The sequence below is a fragment of the Fulmarus glacialis genome, unplaced genomic scaffold, assembly GCF_000690835.1.
Source record: "Fulmarus glacialis isolate BGI_N327 unplaced genomic scaffold, ASM69083v1 scaffold1999, whole genome shotgun sequence".
NCBI lineage: Eukaryota > Metazoa > Chordata > Aves > Procellariiformes > Procellariidae > Fulmarus > Fulmarus glacialis.
In genome coordinates, this window is record NW_009234993.1 from 23,043 (window position 1) to 43,796 (window position 20,754).

Genomic DNA, 20,754 nt, shown 5'->3' on the forward strand with positions numbered 1-20,754 from the left:
TCCGATTCTCTCCCCCATCCCACCGCAGGGGAGTAAGCAAGTGGCTGTGTGGTGTTTAGATGCTGGCTGGGGTTAAACCACAACAGAGCTCATTCAGCTGCAGGACCAAACCAGAGTCCCAAGCATATACTTTCTTAAACTTGCCTTACTGACTAGAATAAGCAATCATTGCTCAGTCTTCTGTATATTCTTCATGCTCCTTGAACTGACTCCGAAAGATTCCTCCACACCTTGCAGTGGTGTTTCCACAGCTCTCCATCATATCAGAATGATAAGAATAGGCCGAGGAGCACAATGTCGACTAGCTATGCTGATTTATGAAACAGCTTTCTGTAAACCCTCCAAGACAAACCCATAGATCAGATCAATCAGTCCTTGTACCACCACATTCTGGAACATCACCGGTGCTGTCCTAGCAAAACTTTTTCAATTCTAGCAATTACAAGCAAGACAAATGTCAGTAAATTTGTCACATAAGAGATGCAAAAATGACTCAAGAACCATAAACAACTTGAAGCTTAAACTGTTACAGAGCAGTTTACAGTGTAAAGTTAGCAGCTAACTCTATTTTATATTAGCATTTCATTTTCGCTGTTTCAGTTTTAAGTTGCTTGTATGCTTATATTAACCATATATTACCTTCAGCTGTGGTGAAAGTATTTCCTTTTCTCTCATTGATTCCGTAATATCTGGAAACATTCCACGATACCGCAGATAAGCCATGAAACTAGCATCTAGATGGTCTGATGTTTGTAGCTCCTGCTTTAGTTTAGCTGCCAAATTTGAGCTGGTATCTGAAGAAAGAGACAGCCCCCAGCCCCCACAAGTGTTACAAAGATGAACAGAACTTGAAACCAGCATAACCACTTGCAAAATAACTATGATTTCTTCTGCTAGTATGAATGCAGGGTCAGCTGAAGTTAGTTGGTTGAGATCTCAACCAACTTAAACAAGTAAAAAGGTTTTAAGTTGCCTTTAGCACCAGAGAAAGTGTTGTAGTTAAGTCAGGACTCACTAAAACCCCATGCCTTCTTTTCAGTATATAAAGATGAAAAGGTAAAAGCAGACTTCCACTAGCACAAATATACAAGTCTTTCTAAACAAAGAATCACCTGAGAAAGGCATAGCTTTCAAATAAAAAGATCTACAGTAAAAGAAAACGGGAGAAAGAGGAAGTGTTATAATATTTTTATACTGAAGTTAACAAAAGATGAAAGGAATCTACAAACAAAGTTAAACTTACTGCTGCCATATCCATCGCTCATTGCATCGATGGCAGATGCTCTTGATCTTACATCATCTTGTAAATCAGAAGGGGTTAAAGTTAGATTATCAGCTTCTCTCATCTGCTTGGAAATAATTTTTCACGTTAATTTAGTTTTCTGAATCCAGCTGTAGAGTTTTCTGCATTTATAACAACTTTGATACTAGTGCAGATTTTAGCAAAAGCCTACTCGATCATAGTGTTAGAGATGGCAAATACACGATGAATGCAATATTGGTGCACTTTGGAACCCATTCCATCTCTTTTTTTTCTCCCTTTCAATAGTCTTAAGAAACAGACATGTATTTATAATTAATTGCCCTTCAAGAGCAAGGCACAAAAATATACAACCGAAGATTAATTTTCTGAAGTATAGACTTTATCTTCTTGTGAAATGATACAGACATAAATATATAAAATATTTCCATTAAAAAGAAAAATCTCTATTCTCCAATTTTGAAACAGTCTCTTCTAACACTCAAAGACAGATATACTTGTAAGTGGAGAACTGTTACAGTAGATTGAATAGCAAAAAAGTTTTACAGGTTTTAGCTCAATTACTTGCACATGAAGTATTATCACAAATTTATCAATTACTTCCATGTGGCGTCACTGCAGAAGTACCAGGATTTGAAGAGTCCTCTCAACAAATCTTCTGAGAGCATAAGAGCAATACCCATATTTTTATTTATATCACATCAGGAGCATATAGATGTGCAGGACACAAAGCCTGCTGTAAGCAGTTTATTGCTCAATTTTAGGTTTTGGAAGACTGTTTTCAATTATTAGAGGCAGTGGTAAACAGTGTTTTAATACAGGCCAGAATTTGCTCCACTGACAGCGAGAGAGGAACTAACAATCATACGTCCAGAACGTTACTGGACCTACCCCCCTTAGTCTGTAAGTTTCTACTATTTGGAGCCAATGGCCCGTCTTGTTTAATTAGAATGAAATCAGACATGAAATATCACTTACCAAAATCTTCTCCATATCTTGGTCATCATCAACAGAGTAGGTGCTTTCAGAGAAAGCTGGAGATTTTCTACCTACTCCCACTGCTGCTTCCTCACTGCCATTTTCATACAAGTTAGAATATCCCAGCAATACAGAATTATCTTCTCGCATGGATGACCTGGTGTGCAGAATTTCAAAATCTGTGCTTTCAACTTCCGAAAAGGGTGTCAGATGAAGCACTGGCTGAAGTTCCATGCTTGTATCTTGCCTTCTCACCATCTCAGGTGAGCCCCATGAAGCCATACCTGCAATTAAATTCTGGAAGTCTTTTGAAGTGTCTTTGCCTATGTTCAAATTGTGTTTTGGAGAATCAGGGGTTTGATGAATTTCCAACATTTGCTGGCAATGCTTTTTTAAATCTTGCTCCTCTTCGGAGTTGTTGATCACATCTAACTTCTCGGTCAATATCTTTTCTTGTGATTGCTTAATCTGAGTTTTTGGATTTATATTGTAAGTCGTCAAGTCAAACATAACTTCATCTTTTTCCTGCAATAAAATAACATATACTAATTGTTTAATGGAATTTAAATAGATTTTTACAAACTGAAAAACATGCGTTTAAAAAGATCTTCTCAAATTTAATAGTCGTTACTATTATTATTCCCAGGTTTTATGTAAAAGTGATCCGACAGTTTAATATATTTTATATGCCAGCTAACCAGGCTTTTTAACAAGCATATCATCAATTGAAGGGGAAAAAAAAAAGTCTGTACAATACACAAATGTATTTCTGCAGAGCTGACTTTTGTATCAATCAGGAAAAAAGGATATTCCTTGTAGCTGTGTAGATAATCTTCCTACTTTCAAATAAATACAAATTAAAACCTGTTGCTTTCCTAACTGGACAAAACTCCTGAACTATCTTAAGGCTTAATTCCTGACCCAGGGCACCAGGAAAAAATGGTTAAGAAGTCTAGAGACGGTTCCTATGCTGCCATTTCCATGCAGGAGAAACTGTTGACCATCTACTTCTAATCACTGGAGGGAAGAGCAATATAGATTCACATGCCCCATCATGTGAGACACACAGCAGCCATACATAACAATGTGCTTTATCCTAAATTTTGGTAAGGCCATACTCGTACCTTTTAGCGTCCTGTTCCCAAAGGGGTACTCTACCCATTTTTTAATTATTTTTTATTTTTCCAAGCACCAAACAACAGACTTAGGTCTCTGCTGATCAGCAACACTGCAGACCATTTCTCAAACTCTGACTCTGTAAAAACAGATACACTAGGTCAGACCAAAGTCTTTCTACCCAACCACCATCTCTGACAGAGGCCAACAGGGAAACACAGCTAGCATGGACACAACAGGTGTCCATCTTCCTCAGTTGTTGTGATCCTTCTACATAACTAGCTATTTTCCAGCCTGAGGGCTTGGGTATCTGAATGGCCACAGAACCCTTCCAGCATCTTTCCCATAGTGTGAGGGCATGGTCACTGACCAGGCCAAGGCTAGACTTCCACTTTCAAACTGCAGAGACATCTGAATAATGTCAATACTGTGCCACGGAGTATGCAGATACATCCCTGCCTACCTTGCTACAATGGTTCTCATTTAGTCAGCATTTCTATATAAAGAGCTTTCTTCCTTTCCCAAGTCCTCTTGAAGTTATTGTTCTTCTCCTATGACCTTAACGTTCTTCTCAAAAAGCAGTTGTGTCACAGACACAGAGGGAACGCTGCTGTGCAGAGCCACTGCTCCAACAAGTCCCACCGATTGCTCCAGAAGTCAGGAAGTCAAACCTTCTTCCTATCTCTCTGCCTCTAAACCCGTTACTCACTCCACCTGGAGGCCGACATCCAAATGGAACATCTCTGAACTGCATCACGAAAATACCTTTACCCTCATCCTTATAACCTCAGGGATCCAGTGTGGTAGGACTTGCCATCACCAAGTGAACCCTAAGGCTAGTGCCCAACTTGCTGTAATTCCAGGGTTTACTGATGTCATTAATATAGAAACTCCTAAGGGAAAGGTAGGCACAGGCGTTCTCATGGCAAAAGCTGTGCCTCTTCTGTGGCAGAAGGGAGACTCCAGAGCATATACTGAGCATGCCAAGCTGCAGCTTCTCTTCTAATGCCTTCACAACTTACACAGAAGGTCTGGCTGCTTTGCTTCCTCCACTTTTTTCATCTTCAGTGCCCCAGGCACTGAAGCCTCTCAAAGCCCCCTCCCAAGTTGGCCCACCCACTGCTTTAAGAGGGCTCTGTTTTCCCTCCCTGCTGCCTTCCCCCCTCTCGCCTTCTCTCCTCTCTTCAAATGAGGAATTTTTTTGCATTATGTTCACTATTACACAAAGGCTGTTCAATGTTAACAATGTGAACAAAGTCTCATTCACTATTAAGGGTTAAGTAAAGAGCTGCTTAATCTCATGTGGGTTTTCTGTCTTGGTATTCCAAGCAGCAGTCATTTCTCTTCCTCTGAAGATGTTCTGTATAATGGCATTTAACTAATCCATACTAGAACAACAGAAGTACCCAAATATTGTTATTTTTCCCCTTTTCCAGCTCTCAGGCTCATGATCACTATGTTGCTCAGATAGTTGATATTCTAAACCAAATATTGTACTTTTCCTTACACTGGGATGAGCTAGATCCATAGGAAAAGGTCTATCATAATGAATGCTTGAAGACACAGTAGTTTACTTAATTTGACTCAATATATTCTCCAACTTTGATGATCATCCCTCCTCAGCCTACTTTAAAACTTTTAGCACTTAAACATGGAAATACATATACTGACATATATACATGAACTTAAACATTTCAGTATCTAAGTTTCTACTTGAAAAGTGATTTTTAAATCATTTAACTGCCCCCAGAATTCCAGCATACCTTTATATTCTTCAAAATTTTACCAGTTCTCTCTTCACTAAATCCTAACTCTTTTTTTGCTGAACCTAATTCAGAATTAAGTTTTTCTTTATGAGATGCCAGCCTTACAATTAAATTCTTTTCATTCTGTGATGTACTCGTAGCCTTTAACTCTCCCTGCGTTGTGTTCAAAGGAAAAATATTTTTTACGTCAGCCTTTTCCATATTCATATAGATTGTGTATTTTCCATACATTCTCAAATTGTATCTACAGTAACTATGATTTTAAAGTTGTGCATGCACCTCACACTGTATATGTATTTTACATGACAAACAGCATAAATAATGCAGTTGGCTGAAACTCACATGGCATATTCTGGTAATGTAAGCTTGTAACAAATAATCATTATTAAGCTGAGATCAAGCAGCTGTACTCTTATCCTGAACAAGAGAAAGACAGTGTTGCTGCATGTGATTTTCACCAGAAAGCTGATAACTGACCTTCCTGAGTTACTGCTACTACTAAGTGGCTATTACAACTTGAAAGAGATCTATAGAGACAGATAAAAACCACAGCCAGTAAATCTGGTACGTAGTATATTTGGTTATGGCAGTTGTTTATGCTCTTTAAACAGGATTTAACAATCACTATAAGCAACATGGTCCAGTAGACCACTAGACTGAAAGTCAAGTGGCTAAGCTCTGATGCTGCCTTGTATACATACGTTCAATGGTCTGAAGTACGTCATTCTGCATAGGTCATTCAACGCTATTCCCACCTGATCCCTTTTTCTGAGGGATTTCTGAGACAGACCCTGAATGTACAGTATCACCTAGGCAAATGGCACTGATCCAACTAGAACTTCTAAGTAAATAAAGATACAAACACCAGTAATGATCACACATTTTGCATAGCTACACTCTTCATTTCTGCTTAAAAAATAAACAAAAGTCATTTTACATAGTAATTATCCTACCATTTCTTTAAATAAGCAGAGATGGCATTCAAGTATAATTTAGATAGGATACATCCTAAATACATCAGTGTAGCTTGAAGATAACAGATAAAAGCCTAATGAAAACCCATTGTTATTACTGAGTACGTTTTAAAATGAAGAACTGCATCCTATTGTGATTGCTGGGCTATGAAGTGAAATAGCAGAGTGATACAAAACATTCTGTAACATCATGGTAACTCTGCAAGTAGGTTTTTACCATTAGTGACACCAATATTAAAGCTCAGTTATTTTGCCTAACTTTGAAATCCAATAATTCTACCTACAAACCATCATTTCTACCTGGTGCTGAAAAGCTATCTTCCCTTCCCACTACGAAGGGGCAAGTAGTAGAGTATAAGTCAACCACCTTGAACTTTTATACCCACATCATACTGCCAATCAGGACCCCCAAAATCCACATAAACCTGACACCTAACTTTCTTCCTTTCCTATGCACTCAGAAACTCTTTTCATGTAAGTCCTCTTACTAACACTTATCACCTCTGTAAGCCAGCCTTAAAAGCCATTAAGTTGGTACTTGACAGACAACTACAGCTCTCTGAAAAACAGGTCATCTGGGTCCTACTGCTTTGCAAAATTGAGAATTTAATAAAAGTTCACATTAGGTTATCTGGAGCAAATGGTTCTAGAAAGGATTCAGAGTAAATACGACAAAGAGTCACAGTAAAGAAAAGATTTCTAAAAAAATATGATACATGACAAAGTATTTTCAAGTAGTTCTCCAAGACAGCCATAAAGCATGGCAATCATAGTCCTAGCAGCTTGTGGTAGATTGACCCTGGCTGGCTGCCAGATGCCCCCCCAGCCGGTCTCTCACCCTCCCTCCTCAACAGATCTGGGGGAGAAAATAAGATGGAAAGATCTTGTGGGTGGAGATAAAGACAAGGATATCACCTACTAACTACTTTCACAGGCAAAACAGACTTGACTTGGGGAAAATTTGTTTAAATTATTGCCATTAAAAATAGAGTTGGATGGCAAGAAACAAAGATACATACTGAAACAGCCACCCCCCGGCACCTTTTCCCCCCAGGCTCAATTTCACTCCTTCGTTCCAAACTCCTCTACCTCGTCCCCTGCAGTGTGCATATCTGCTTGAGCATGGTCTCTTCCATGGGCTGTTTCTCACACTTCCCGCCGCCGCCCCCCCCCCCATTGGCTGTGCAGCATTTTGCCGTTTCTTAAATGTTTTTGCAGTGGTGCCACGTACATGGTTGACAGGCTCAGCTGTGTCCTGCAGTGAAACCAGCTGCGCCCAGCATGGAGCAGCTCCGGCCTTTTCTCAGAGGCCCCCCTGCAGCTCCCCACTGCCAACACCTTGCCATTCACACCCAATACGTACCTTAGGATCCATGCCTAAAACCACATCCAGATCAGAAAAACTGATTGGATTAGGTTTCAATGCATTCTTGCCCTGTTCTTAGGCCTTCCAGGCATCTACCTCTAGCCACTGCTGAAGAAACTACCCAAAGATAGTTCAACTCTTCAACTGACTCACCACAGCCATTTTTATGCCACACTATTCATCTTCACGCTTTCTTACAGCACTGAAAAGGATAAACTATAGGGCTTTATATGACACATAAAATTATTTTAAAAACCCCAAATAATACTATTAAAAAGCAAATCACATACCAGTTTATCAGTAGGGGAAGCCAGTACTGCAGATGACTGATCAACATTTGCTTCCAGTTCTTCCAATTCCTCCATTCTTTTTTTAAGAGCTTTGTCTTCTCTTTCTCTGCGGCAGAATGCCTTGAGAAGGTTAGTGTCTTCATGATCACGTTGCTCCTTTGGCTTGTACGACTCCAACCGTGAAACAAGTTCACTTCTTTCCAATCGTAAGGCTTCAAGCTCTCTCACATATGCCTCAATTTGATCTTTCAGTTTTGCAGTGCTACCTTGCAGTTCATTGATTTCTCTCTGATAAACTACTTCTTTCTGATTCAGTGCTTGCACCTGCGAATCAAGTCTAGAAACTTCTAACTGAAGACTATAAACATCTTGAGCCTGACTTGCATCTCTCTTTTCCAACTCAGCTTGAAGTTCTGCTGCCTTTTTTGTTAGGTACTGCAACTTGCTTGTATCAGCTTCTCTTCGATCTGCCATTGTCTTTATTTGCATATCTTTCTCTAGAGTATTTGCTTCCTTTTCTCTCACAGTATCTTCAAGTTCTTGAATGCGAGAAGTCGCCATCCTTGCTTCAACCTCTCTTTGAGAAAAATGTGTTTGGAAAAGGCTGTACTCTTCCTGAAGTGCATTGTACTGTATTCTCAGAGAGGTCAGCTCTGCAACGTGCTGCTCTGATGAGTCTCGTAATTTTTGGCATTTTTTCTCCAAAATTTCCACTTCCATTTTGAACTGCAATTCCTTCTCTTCCAGTTGTTGCTGCAGAGCTTCTCTAGCAGTTGAGACAAGCTCTACTTCCTCCTGAAGTTCTCTCACTTTGGAAAGTAGCAATGCATTTCTTCTATTTGGATCAGTATCACCCTGACAATCTACCAGTCCCTTCTTCAACTCATTCTGAAGGTTTTCCACTGGCTTTCCCAAAGCAAGTTGATAGAGATCATCTTGATTGTCGCTAACTTCATGATATACTGGTCCAAATTGTGCCAGCTCTTTTTGAAGCTTCTCAATTACTCCATGGAGTTGCTCTACCTCTTCATCTTTGTCCTTACGCAGCCTTTCCTGGTCACCGCGAAGGTGCTCAACAAGTGATCCGAGTTCTTCAATTTCAGATTTTTGATCTTCTACAACCTGAGCAAAAGGATAAGGTCTGAATATTACTGTATTTAGGCAGAATTACTATTGCACATAGAGTTTAAATCACATTTTTCTTCTGAATCACGCAGGCATTAAACCACACGTTTAACAGCAGGAAGAATTGCGCACTTCAGCTGGTAGCTACTCAGGATAATTCTCTTAGGAAAGTAGAGAGTATCAAATAGATTTCATTTACAATAAGATTCTGTATACCTTGCTTCCCTCAAAATCAAGCAATGAACATATAGTAAGTACTTTTACTTTATTCTCCAGAGTATTCTCTAGCTCTCGCTGGAGCCTCTTCATCTGCTCATTCAAGTGATCAATTTCTTGATTCTTTTCTTTTAGTAGTGCTTGTGGGAATGACAAAGCTGAGGAATCATTAATACCCAGGTCCTGATTTTGCTTCACATGAAGTTTTGTTAGATCCTCCTGATCAGAAAAAAACCCAGCAATCTCATTAGAAATTACTTACTTTCTCTCCCAACCTAATGGCAGAACAGAACTAAGGGCTTTATTTAAACATTCTCCTCCTTACTGTATGTTAAAGAACTCAAGAACACAATTCAGCTGCTTTGTTTAGATTTGTGCCACTGGATTAGATGGGCACAACATTTCTCAACTTTCAAGGTAAGACATGAATGTTCTAGTTGCCAGGACTGACAACCAACCAGTTTTCTAACTCGTAATATTTGCTATGGGTGTAGAGGTCAGGAATGCACACAAAAATGACAACACTGTAGCTCATCTGTCAGGGCTAGAAAAAAGCTAAGCATTTTACTTAAATCAAATGACTGTAGAAGATAATGCCATAAGCATGAATCTAGAGTATCGGGGTTTTTTTGTTCTACGATAGCCAGCATTAGCCTTGTAACAGTAATGCAATATTCCCTTGACAAGAGAAACAAACTAAGTATCTGTTTATAACATCTCGAGATGAAAACCATAACACTCAAGAAAGGAGGTCTCTGGGTGCACACTAAAGCTAAGGAAACCTACCTTCAAGTGTGCATTCTCTAACTGAAGCTGGCTGATGCTGGAAGTGCTAAGGTTTTTTTGCATCTCTAACTTCAAGTTCAGCTGCAATATCTCCTCATTTTTACTGATCAAATTATCCTTATATTGTTCTAGTTGATCTAACAAGCTTGCAATCTAAAAAAAGAAGAAAATGCATAGTTGTTTCAATTAAGTCCTCTTATTTAAGCAGAAAAGATAAAACTTCATTCATCGCCTTATTTACTGAGAGCAAGTAACTTCCCCAAATTCTATTACTTAAACTCTCTCTAATCAGTTTGCATTAATAAAATACTTGAGACATAAAAAGAGAGTAAGAAGCTTGTGTTCCAGCTCCTCAGCTGCGAAACCAAAGTACTGCAAAGGTGGTTTTCCATTTTCTTTAAAAAAAAAAACCCAACACAACAAAAAACCAACAAAAAAACAACTAACTGCTCATAAAAGATAAGTTAATCTATGTTCTGAATAATCAAGCCTTGACAACTGATGTAATTTGATGTAACAATAGGAGAAATGTTAGCATTTGATGTCTAATGTAACTACAAGCAGTTAACAATCACCATTTTCCTCCTCCTAGAAGATAGAAATTAGCACTGCAGTGCTAATCTCAGTAATACAGCAATCAAAAAAGTTCTGAGCATTGACTCCTTCAACCTGTAAAAGTGTCAATAACTACACGTTTCTCTGTTTGTAGCTGTTTGAAAGCTTGAGAGCAAAGAGCTATTTGGAAACACTGTGCTCTTGCCACCCACAGGTTTTATCATCTCTTGCCTTAATGGATAGCAAGGGGCTTTTAGAATGAAAAAGGCTTAGTGGCTCCTGAAGTCAGGCTTCAGAAGAGACATGGAACTTCCACCTGTAAGAAATTAGTTTTTATTATCTTACTGCTCGTGAAAAAATGGTGTACAATTAACTGGAGGATCACCCACATTTTTCTTCTTCGCACATCCTAAACTGGACTGTATGTTTGTATATTACAGACACTATAATAATTATGTACTATTACATAAACATATGGGGAGTGGGGGTGGGTATGTATCTGTGCGTGTCAACCCAATAAAAGTTCTAAATAACGTGACCAATTACACTGCTTTTCAGCTTAGCTTCACACAAGAACTCATCACTAACGTTCTCTGGCTCACAAAATAGAGAAGGTCAGATGACAACCTTATGGGTAATTGCCCTTTCTGTTCCTAAAGGAATTATCGCTCACTCTCAAAGTCAAACAAAAATGTATCTACCTTCTGTTCTACTTCAACTTTGGAAGGAAAGGAAAATCAGTTTACAACAGATATTGATCAATCAGTCTCAAAGTTGATGTGAATCATTACAAGACAGTTTCCAATGGATGGGGAGATGGACAGACAGGGGGATGACAAAACAGAACAAAGCAAGAAAAAGGAAGGTTAGTTAACACCAAAGCATAGAGAATACTGGATAAGAAGGCACATTTACTACAACATTAGTCACTGGGTTTTTGAATGGCTTAAATTCCCAGTTACAAGCTTGCACAAAATGTTTCTGCAATTACGTGAGTGACTCAGAAGTCTACAGCACCCTACCAAAACTCTTACCTCTCTCTCTTTCGTCTGAAGTGCTTCCTGCTCTGCCTGTAACTGCTCCTTCAGCACTGGGGCAGAACTGCCGTCAGCTGGTACTCTGTGCCTCGCTTCATCTAATTTAGACTGTAGGGCAGAGATCTGAATCAGGTTATTGTACTGTTGCTGTTGCAATGCCTCTTTATCCTGCAAAATTTTTTTTTTTTGTTAGAATTAATTGTTGTCAATATACATACCCACCTAACCAGAACAATCCTGCCAAAATACTCCACCATCCCTGACAAACCCCAGTACAAGAAGAAAAGTACATAATCCCAATGGCCTATAAAGAAACAGGAATTCAAAACAACTGAATGTTTTTAGCTCACTTAAGTTTTTACCCCTTTATTTTTTTCTAACCCACGTTTAACAACTTCTGAAAATTTAGCATTCAGTGATATATTGTACTTGCTCAATTACACAGCGTTTTATATATTTAATAACCTAAACATCTAGTTCTTGTAGCCATTTCCAAATTTATTACGATACCATATACTTGCCAAGCTAGATTTAAAACGTGGAGACTTAATTTAATTTAACAGATGGAGGGTTTTGGGTAGATCAAAAACCTACCACAAATACATCATGTTAAGCCAGAATGTGAAGCACCAGCACTAAGTTTCTGTCAGATCCGTGGTCTGTCAAGCTACCATAGTTTTATTTATTTATTTTAAAAACTTCTACTTTGGTCTGCTTTCTCTCACAGTCCTTCTCAGGAGCTGGGTCAGTCCAAGCAGGAAAGCTTCACTTGGGAAGTCGTCCAAACAGCAGGGCATACATATCTGTACTTAATACAATAAAGGAAAGCTGGGCAAGAAATGTAAAGCAGTAACTGCCTCTGCTGCTTATCTGCCCATAGCTCAATACACATACCTCTAACAGAAGGGTTCTTTTAGACTCGGCACGTGATTTGCCAAAAAAATATTTAAAATTTTAAATCTAATCAAAAAGAACTAAGATCCAGAGTACATGGATAGCATCTTCTGATCTTAAAATGAAAGAAGCATCAATTAAAAAATAAAAAATAAATTACAAAGTTAATGCTGTATCCCAGCATTAAAACAGCATGCCAAGAACAAAGAACAGGTGTTTAAAACAGTTCATATCCATACAAATAGGCCGTCAGATTTCCACCCACTAGCCCCCAGCCAGTCCCCACTGGCTTTCTGGCCAGCTCTGGGGGCAGTCCAGGCATACACAGCACACAAGAGGAAAGGAAGTTATAGGAGAGATAGCCAGTTAGGGTACAAAATGTACATGTGTCATTCACATCTAATATCACTAGCAGGATAAAAACCAAATGTAATAATTATGACAGCATCATCTGCACTTTTTTGGGTAGGAAAGCACCTATCACAGAAATATTTTTGTTTGTCCTGAAGGGAAAAATGAAAACTCTTTGTGCCATCACAAGAAACCTATGACGTTAACCAGCCCCTCAGGTGTCCTGCTGCCGTGAAAGGACACATGTAACAACAAAACCCAAGCAACAACAGAGCCTTTTTTTGTTTTACATCAACTAAAAATAAGACCTTATCTGCACCATTTTAAAGCTTATCTTGATCACTGACAAAAAACCTCCAGTAACAATGTGCAAATCCAGATTCCTGCAGAACTGGGCTGCCTTACCTCAGATGTTCCTGCATTTACTGTACAGCAAAGCTGCAAGTGTGCCATAGCTCATGGTGTCAGCACGGCTCTGCACACCAAAGTTAAGTTTCTCCTAGCTTTCTTCAGCTGCTATGTTCTGAAGTTGCTACAGTGACCCAGCAAAAACAAGTGGCAACCCAGGCAAAAATCAGAGCTTTATGTAATGCACCTTCACTGTAAAGCCTTCTTCTGGATGCCCACGCAGATGTAGTCTAATGTGGTATCTTCTTTCACTGATACCAAAATCCACAGGATAGCAGACTCCCTAAATGAGCCCTATTTTCAAGACCTCAAGCCAAAGGATGAGCAATCCTCCCAGCACAACCCTAACCAGAAGCATCAATGTTACATATCAACAACCTGAACAACTGAAAGGAATTGGACCAGGAAAAAACAAAGACCTGCTCCATGCACATGACTGCAGGATAAATGGATCTGCTAGCTGTGAGTTTAGTCAGTATTCTTCTCAAAAAGATACCATTCCATATTCAAAATTACTCTTTCCAGACCTATTTCTTATTAGCGCTAGTCTCCATTATCTGCAATACCTACATTTTTCATATGTTGGAATTTGGGGGACAATAAAAATCTGTAATTGCCACTCACATCAAGTGTATTTTTACAGAAAAATTTCATGACATGCAATCATTCTTAGAGCTCCGTTAGCACTTATTTACTGCACGAAATTGGTTCAGGACAAGCTATTACAATGTCTACAGTTGGCAAACTGAATAGTATAACCTTGTTTAAAGCTGATGAATTAGTTCCTTGGAAAAAAGAAAAAAAAAGAAGTCTGAATTTGGCTTATTTAGGATTTTTAAGAAAGACCAATTTCCTGGGACATTCAGACAGCTAAAAGAGTATTTTGAATTTGCATGGATAAAGAAAGCCTGTTTTACAGAAAGCTAAGATTTCAGAAACAAGAGCAACTTGCCAACAGCAGTATCACAGTCTCCATCCACTCCAAGGCAAGCCAGACAGAAAGCTAATGGGCACGGCTTTTGTATATTTGGATAAAATCACAGAATAGCTTAAGCTGGGAAGGGTCTCTAGAGCTCTCTGGTCCAACCTCTGACTAAAAGCAGAACCAACTTGGCTCTGGTCAGGGCCTCGGCCAGCCAAATTCTGAACATCTCCAAGTCACAGAGACACCACTGCCACTCTAAGCCCCTTTTTCAACATTTGGCTGCCCCCAGTATGACCTTTTCTCCCTACCATTTAACTGGAATTTCCCTTGTTGCAGTTCATGCTCACATCTTCTCATCCTTTCACTGTGCACCTCCAAGTCTGACTCCACCTTCTCTATGACCTCATATTATGTGGTTGTAGGCAACAATAAGATCTCCACAAAGCTAAACAAACCCTGTTCTCTCAGCCTCCCCTCAAAAATCATTTTCTCCAGCCCCCTGACTATCTTGATGGTCCTTTGCTAGACTTGCTCCAGTACGCCAATGTCTTTCTTGTACATGGGAGTCTAAAACCAAGCAGTTCTCCAGATGCAATCTCGCAAGTGCCAAAAAGATAGGAATAATAGTACCTAATAAACTAAGACTAGCTAGTCTACATCATATTAGCTGAAGTTAAAACAAAAAAATATTTTGTTCAATATTTTTAAAATGAAAAATAATGGAAGCAAATATTTACAGAATTACTAATTAACTAATAAATTTAGTTTAATCATGCTATTCTCAAATCTTCAAACTTGTCAGACACACCAACAATACTTAACCAAGGAAAATTGCTGGGAGAACACTGAAACATTTAGTTTAAAAAGGTAGAAAAGGTTACTCAGATGTTTGGTAAAAGACAAATACTTTTGCTAAATGGAATGTAATTCTTAACTCTAAGCTGTGATTCAATTTGCAGGAGTAACAAAACACTAAAAATTTCGGAGTATGGCAAACAGATCTGGCTCCAGAGGCACATAGCAAGAAGAGCTATCAATTAAGATAATAAGTTTTTAAACACTGTTATTTATTGAAGACTCACAATGTTTAATATTCAGTAACACTATCTTCTCAGGAACTTCCAGAGAAGCAAAAGAGCAGCTCTGATCCATGCAAACATGACAACTGTCAAAAAGCAGTCTCTATAGTAAGTAGGCTTATAGCTTGTAAAACCAGAGTTTGTTTAAAACTCTGGCTGCGATGCCTGCCATTAATACAACAGTTTAACTCCCCACTAGGTGCCAGGGATAGTTTCAAACAACACTAACACAGTCATTGATGACACTGTCTGCATAATGCCACTCCCATTTAAATAAGTATTTAAAAATTACTTGTTTTAATTCGGTTTCCACTTTCTTCATTTTTTGCAGTTGTTGTTCCAAGTAGTATACAGTCTTTGAGACTTCAATACCGCTGTGCTCCAGTTCTCGTATCTGCGCCATGAGTTTTTCTATCTCTTGATCACGAGCTGTAATTTCTTTGTGGTTTTGCTCCTTTTCTAGTAACAGCTTATTGTAATCATCCACCTTCTCTTTTATTTCTGCTTGCAAAGATTCTACCTATACAGAAATCACATTAAACAGATATTCAGGCAATATAACAAACTTCCAATTGGAAGCAAGAGCAATTTCATGGCAAAGCAGGTGGAGTTTTACTATGGACTAAACTATGCTAAAATCCCAGATGAAAGTAAAACCAGATATGACAGAAAGGATGAAAAAGTAACTTTCTGAAATCTTGTTTTCCAAATGCAGCAGCTCTTAAATACACATTTAATTACTCTCAATATTTGCAGTATTCTAGCAAAGTACTGGACGAAGGCATACTCTCAAGGCCCAGTGGTCATCAAAAGGGGCCTTGTGGTGTGTGGGGCTTTTTTGTTGCGGTTTTTTTTGTTGTTTGTTTAAGATTAAAAAAACCCAAGATTACATGAATTATTACTAATAGCATTAGATGTATTTCTGTAACCTCAGAACCCTCTTCCATTACTTCAAGGAATTCCAGTTTAAAGGAAGATACCAAGAACTGAAAGATAAATATGCAACGTAACATACCCAAAGCCTGCAAATCAGAGAGATTCACAGTAGTCAACATAGAACAGGTACTCTTTTTCCAAAAATTGCTTAAATATGAAGAGGATAACAGTTTTGCATTTGACCTCACTGAGATCCAATCATGCACAAAGCTGCAGGAAAACGGTCACTCATTCATCCCAGTAATTAACATGAAGGCAAGACTAGGAGCTTTGGTGGGTAACAGAGGCAGGAGAGAACCAAGTGTGAGACAGACAGACTACGTCAGAAGTGATAAAAGTCATTAAGTACATTGAAAGCAAGCTCAGATAGGAAAGCAATGGGAAACCTTCTAAAGAAGAAATAACTTGGTCAATACCAATGAGCAAGGAAGATGAGATTTTACAAAATAAATGCTTTGTTCATCAATAAGTGTCTGAATTTATTCAAATTCCACTTCAATATTATAAAACAAAAATTCTTTGCATTAATATAGAACTTTACATCTTCAAAGTATTGTACAGATATTACTAAAGCAGAAAAACACCCTCTAGCAAAATACAGAAGAATAGAGTTAATTTAGTCAAATTAATAAGCATGGAGAGTGTCACAGACTAGTTAAGAATAGCAAAAGTGATTAACATTACATTTTCAACTGCTTATAGGCACATATACATTTCCTTATCCCCTTCTCATCTCATCAGCAATTAATCAACTGCTAAGCATAACACAAGGCCTTACAGAAAAGCTTTTTGATATAGAAGAATCTTTAAGAAATCTAATACTTTCTAATGCTACAAAATTTTGGCATCAGAATCCCAGAAACTATGACTCTTTACACATGAAAAGCGTGTTTTTTAACACCACGTTGCTAGAAGGCTAGTGCTGCAATCCTGTAGCTAAGAAAACACTTTCACAACCTTCACCCTCACGGCATGCTCTCAAGATGGTAGCTCCCAGTACCAGTCAGCACTCTTTTCACAAAATAATCCCACTTACATATACCTTGAGTCTAGATAACAGCAGAGAGAACAACTATGAACTTGTTATAACTCCTACATGCAGAAATTAGAAGTTCACTTGAACTGATTTGTTTCGGAGCGGGTTAAGCAATTACCGATGTTACAGCTGCATTAAACAACTGTACAAGAACTGTCTAAATCCTGACGTTTTATTTTGGCACAGATTGCATGCATACCTCACCCTACCCAAAAATGTCACTTGCTTAGTTACCTTCCTTGTGTGCACCTGTCTCCAATTATCCTTTCTAAGAGAGGTAGCAAAGCTACAGCAGCCAGTCTTAATTTTTTCAGGTATTCCTCTTTACTAAGCCACAAGCACAGTAGTAACTAACTGTCATCCACCTAACATCTTGGATAGAAAGCAAGCTGTGGTCTTAATAGTTTGACATATTTTGAATAACCTGACATATATCCTTTATGATTCTGTATGCCCAAGACTGCCACAGAGGTATACCTTCTGGGTACAAACAGATCTTCAACAATTCATGTGGCCTTCAAAGCAAAAATCTTTGCCACGGTGTAACAAACACATAGGCTACGTGTGTGATGTACTCAGAAAATCTTAATGCCAGATAATGGCATTCATGCAAATGAGAAGCCGAGACTGATGCAGAATTATATGTAATCACTCTACTTTTAGCCTGGAGAAAAGGAGGCTCAAGGGAGACCTTATCACTCTCTACAACTACCTGAAAGGAGGTTGTAAGTGAGGTGAGTATCAGTCTCTTCTCCCAAGTAACAAGCTATAGGACAAGAGGAAATTGCCTCAAGTTGCACCAGGAGATATTAGGAAAAATTTCTTCACCGGAAGGTTTGTCAAGCATTGGAACAGGCTTGACAGGAAAGTCACCATCCCTGGAGGTATTTAAAGGACATGTAGATGCGGTGCTTAGCGACATGGTTTAGTAGTGGACTTGGCACTGCTAGGTTAACGGTTGGACTTGATGGTCTTAGAGGTCTTTTCCAAACTAAACGATTCTATGATTCTATGATTCTACTTCTTAAGAAGCCTAATGAAGTCCTATCAGAGGTTATAGAAGGCAAGTGACAATCAGGTGCCCTCCAGCATGGAAAATTCACTCTATCAAAGATTCAGTTGTTCCTACAAGATTTGCTTCTCTAACACCAAGGTACACAACTTCATAAATTGTACATAAATGAATAGACGGAGCAGGGCCACAAACAAAAGCTGAAGGCTAAGGCACAGTGTATCATCATAATTCCATTATCTTTGTTTCATACTCCAAACCTCAACTTCTCCTTTCATGCCATAAAAGCCCTTTTACAGTAAGTAACTGCCTGTAATACATCTGAGCAATAAGCCAGGAGAATGAAGCACTTATGTACAGGAAATTAAATCGAAAGCGGTTCCTCACTCCCTGCAAGAATCCTGCCACCCTAAAACATGTATCCTTCTCTCCAAGTCAAGCTGAAGCAGCCTTGACATGTCAAGAACAGGAAAAAAGTCAAAGCAGATCTAATTAATAGAAGGGATTGAAAGGAAAAGGAAAGAAAAGTTAGAGAGATGTTCATGCTGTTTTCCATACCTGTAGAATCAATTCATAGTTCTGTATAATGTTCATTTATGTGAAAAAAAAGGGGGAAAAAAAAAAGAAAAAAGCAAAAGTTAATCTTTGAAACTAAGCATCAAACAAATGAACATGTGAAAAAAAGGACTGATTTATAAACTTAAATAGGACAAGGCATGCAGACAAAGAACATCTCTTATTATAACTGTTATAGCAGGAAAAACATGTTCAGAACCCAGAAGTCATCCCTCAGGTGTGCTCTGTAGAGCAGACTGTCTGTATCGTTGTCCTCCTCAGTTAATTTAAACCGGACTCATAGGCTGGAAAACTTTACTGTAATGTACAACATTTCTTTCCATCTCCATAAGAAATAATGTAAGTACACTCTCACTGCCTAAATGTAGTCCAGTCAGCTGGGGGAAAATCTGCTCTCTGGGTGACAACAGAGGAAAAAAAAAAGAGTCTCTCAAGAGCCAGTCCCCCAAGACAATACAGGTTTTGGTATTTAATTGTAGTAAACAAACTCCTTTGGCCGCTAAGTGGGATTTTACTCACCCTATACTCTCTGGGCTCTCCTGAAGTCTGCGATTTTGCTGAAAGTTTTAACTGTTCTTCCAGTTTCTGAATTTCCTGCTAAAAATAATCATCACGGTTCCCTTTCTATAGCTTGTTCCTGTAAACCCAGCCAGAGATAATGAAAATATTTTTTAAGAAACTTTCCATTTCATTAAAATATTGAGTACAAGAAAAATTTCTGGGTTTTTTTTGTGGTGAAGAAATTATGCTCACTTAAAAATAATTAACACGTTTTAGTAGTCCTGAAAGCATAGCTAAAATTACAAGGAAAGGAAAAAAAACCCACCTTGCTTGTTCCTGTAAACCCAGCCAGAGATAATGAAAATATTTTTTAAGAAACTTTCCATTTCATTAAAATATTGAGTACAAGAAAAATTTCTGGGTTTTTTTTGTGGTGAAGAAATTATGCTCACTTAAAAATAATTAACACGTTTTAGTAGTCCTGAAAGCATAGCTAAAATTACAAGGAAAGGAAAAAAAACCCACCTTTTTGACTCCAGTGTTCATACAAACTACAATTAGCAACTAATAAAAAGGAAAGAATTATCTTGAAATGCTACAGAAAGGGAATTTAAAATCTACCTAGAATACCAAGGTCTTAATTTCAAACAAAACAGCAAGTATCCCATTTTAGCAACCATCTTCCAAGTCTCAGTCACAAACTAGGAGGAGTATTTATCACCTCCAAAACCATGGAAATGTGGTACCAAACTTGCTTACATCCATGAATTGCCGCTGGTTTTTAAGCTGTTTTTCAAGAACTTGAATTTGCTGTTTTAATTCAGCAACCTCCAGTAACTGTGTAGCCAGGTCTTGATTACTATGCAACTGTTCTTCCAGTTCCACCTCCAAAACTTTCATTTGAGAGCGTAAGTTGGAATGGTCCTTTTCTGCCTGACATTGAAGCTCTAATTTCTCCTTTGCTAAAAATTCTACTTCCTTGAGTAGACCTGAATAAGAACACAAAAATAACAACAAAGTTGTCAGTGCAGGGTACAAAAATCAAATTGAGTTTAAGATGAGATTAAATTCAGGTACTTTGGACAGCATCAAAATCAAAGAAAAAAATCTCCTGAGATGGTCTGTAAGAGACACAAAAGGAAGTCTAATACTTGATTGCCCATTGTGTCTCTGAAAGCCATCTCTGTTAAGACTTCCGCACAATGTAGTAAAGGAAGACATGGGCATCTTTCTCAATCCCAAAGTAAATCCTGGTTGGAGATATTCTGGGCACATAGAAAGCTTTCACCTTCACCCCTGGAGACCTCACAATTCCAGAGAGACCCATCTCACCTTCCCTCCTTCAGTCCTTGCCCTCTAAACCCCGGTTTCACACTCCTGCCCCAGAGGCTCTTTCCAAACCACACCAGATCCTCAATCCTCCAAATTCACTCCATTCCAGAGGCTCCACCCCTAAGTTTAAGCCCCATACCCCATTTTCAGCCACCTAGTCTTTCATACCCATCCTTCCAAGTGCCTCATCCTCCACTATTCTATCCTAAATCCTTGCCACCCCTTCCACCCCAA

At 38.6% G+C, this 20,754-nt stretch overlaps 1 protein-coding gene across 1 annotated transcript in view; it reads right to left on the reverse strand.

Moving 5' to 3' along the window:
* Positions 1-20,754, reverse strand: part of PCNT (pericentrin) — a gene marked incomplete at its 5' end in the record, with an annotated part of 50,777 nt that overhangs the window by 22,426 nt on the left and 7,597 nt on the right. Inside the window, 12 exon segments of the mRNA XM_009585806.1 lie at positions 640-794; positions 1,244-1,349; positions 2,240-2,764; positions 7,752-8,873; positions 9,141-9,308; positions 9,879-10,031; positions 11,468-11,638; positions 15,420-15,647; positions 18,670-18,690; positions 19,207-19,303; positions 19,305-19,324; positions 19,948-20,177. Of these exon segments, the coding sequence (XP_009584101.1) occupies positions 640-794; positions 1,244-1,349; positions 2,240-2,764; positions 7,752-8,873; positions 9,141-9,308; positions 9,879-10,031; positions 11,468-11,638; positions 15,420-15,647; positions 18,670-18,690; positions 19,207-19,303; positions 19,305-19,324; positions 19,948-20,177 (2,996 nt within the window).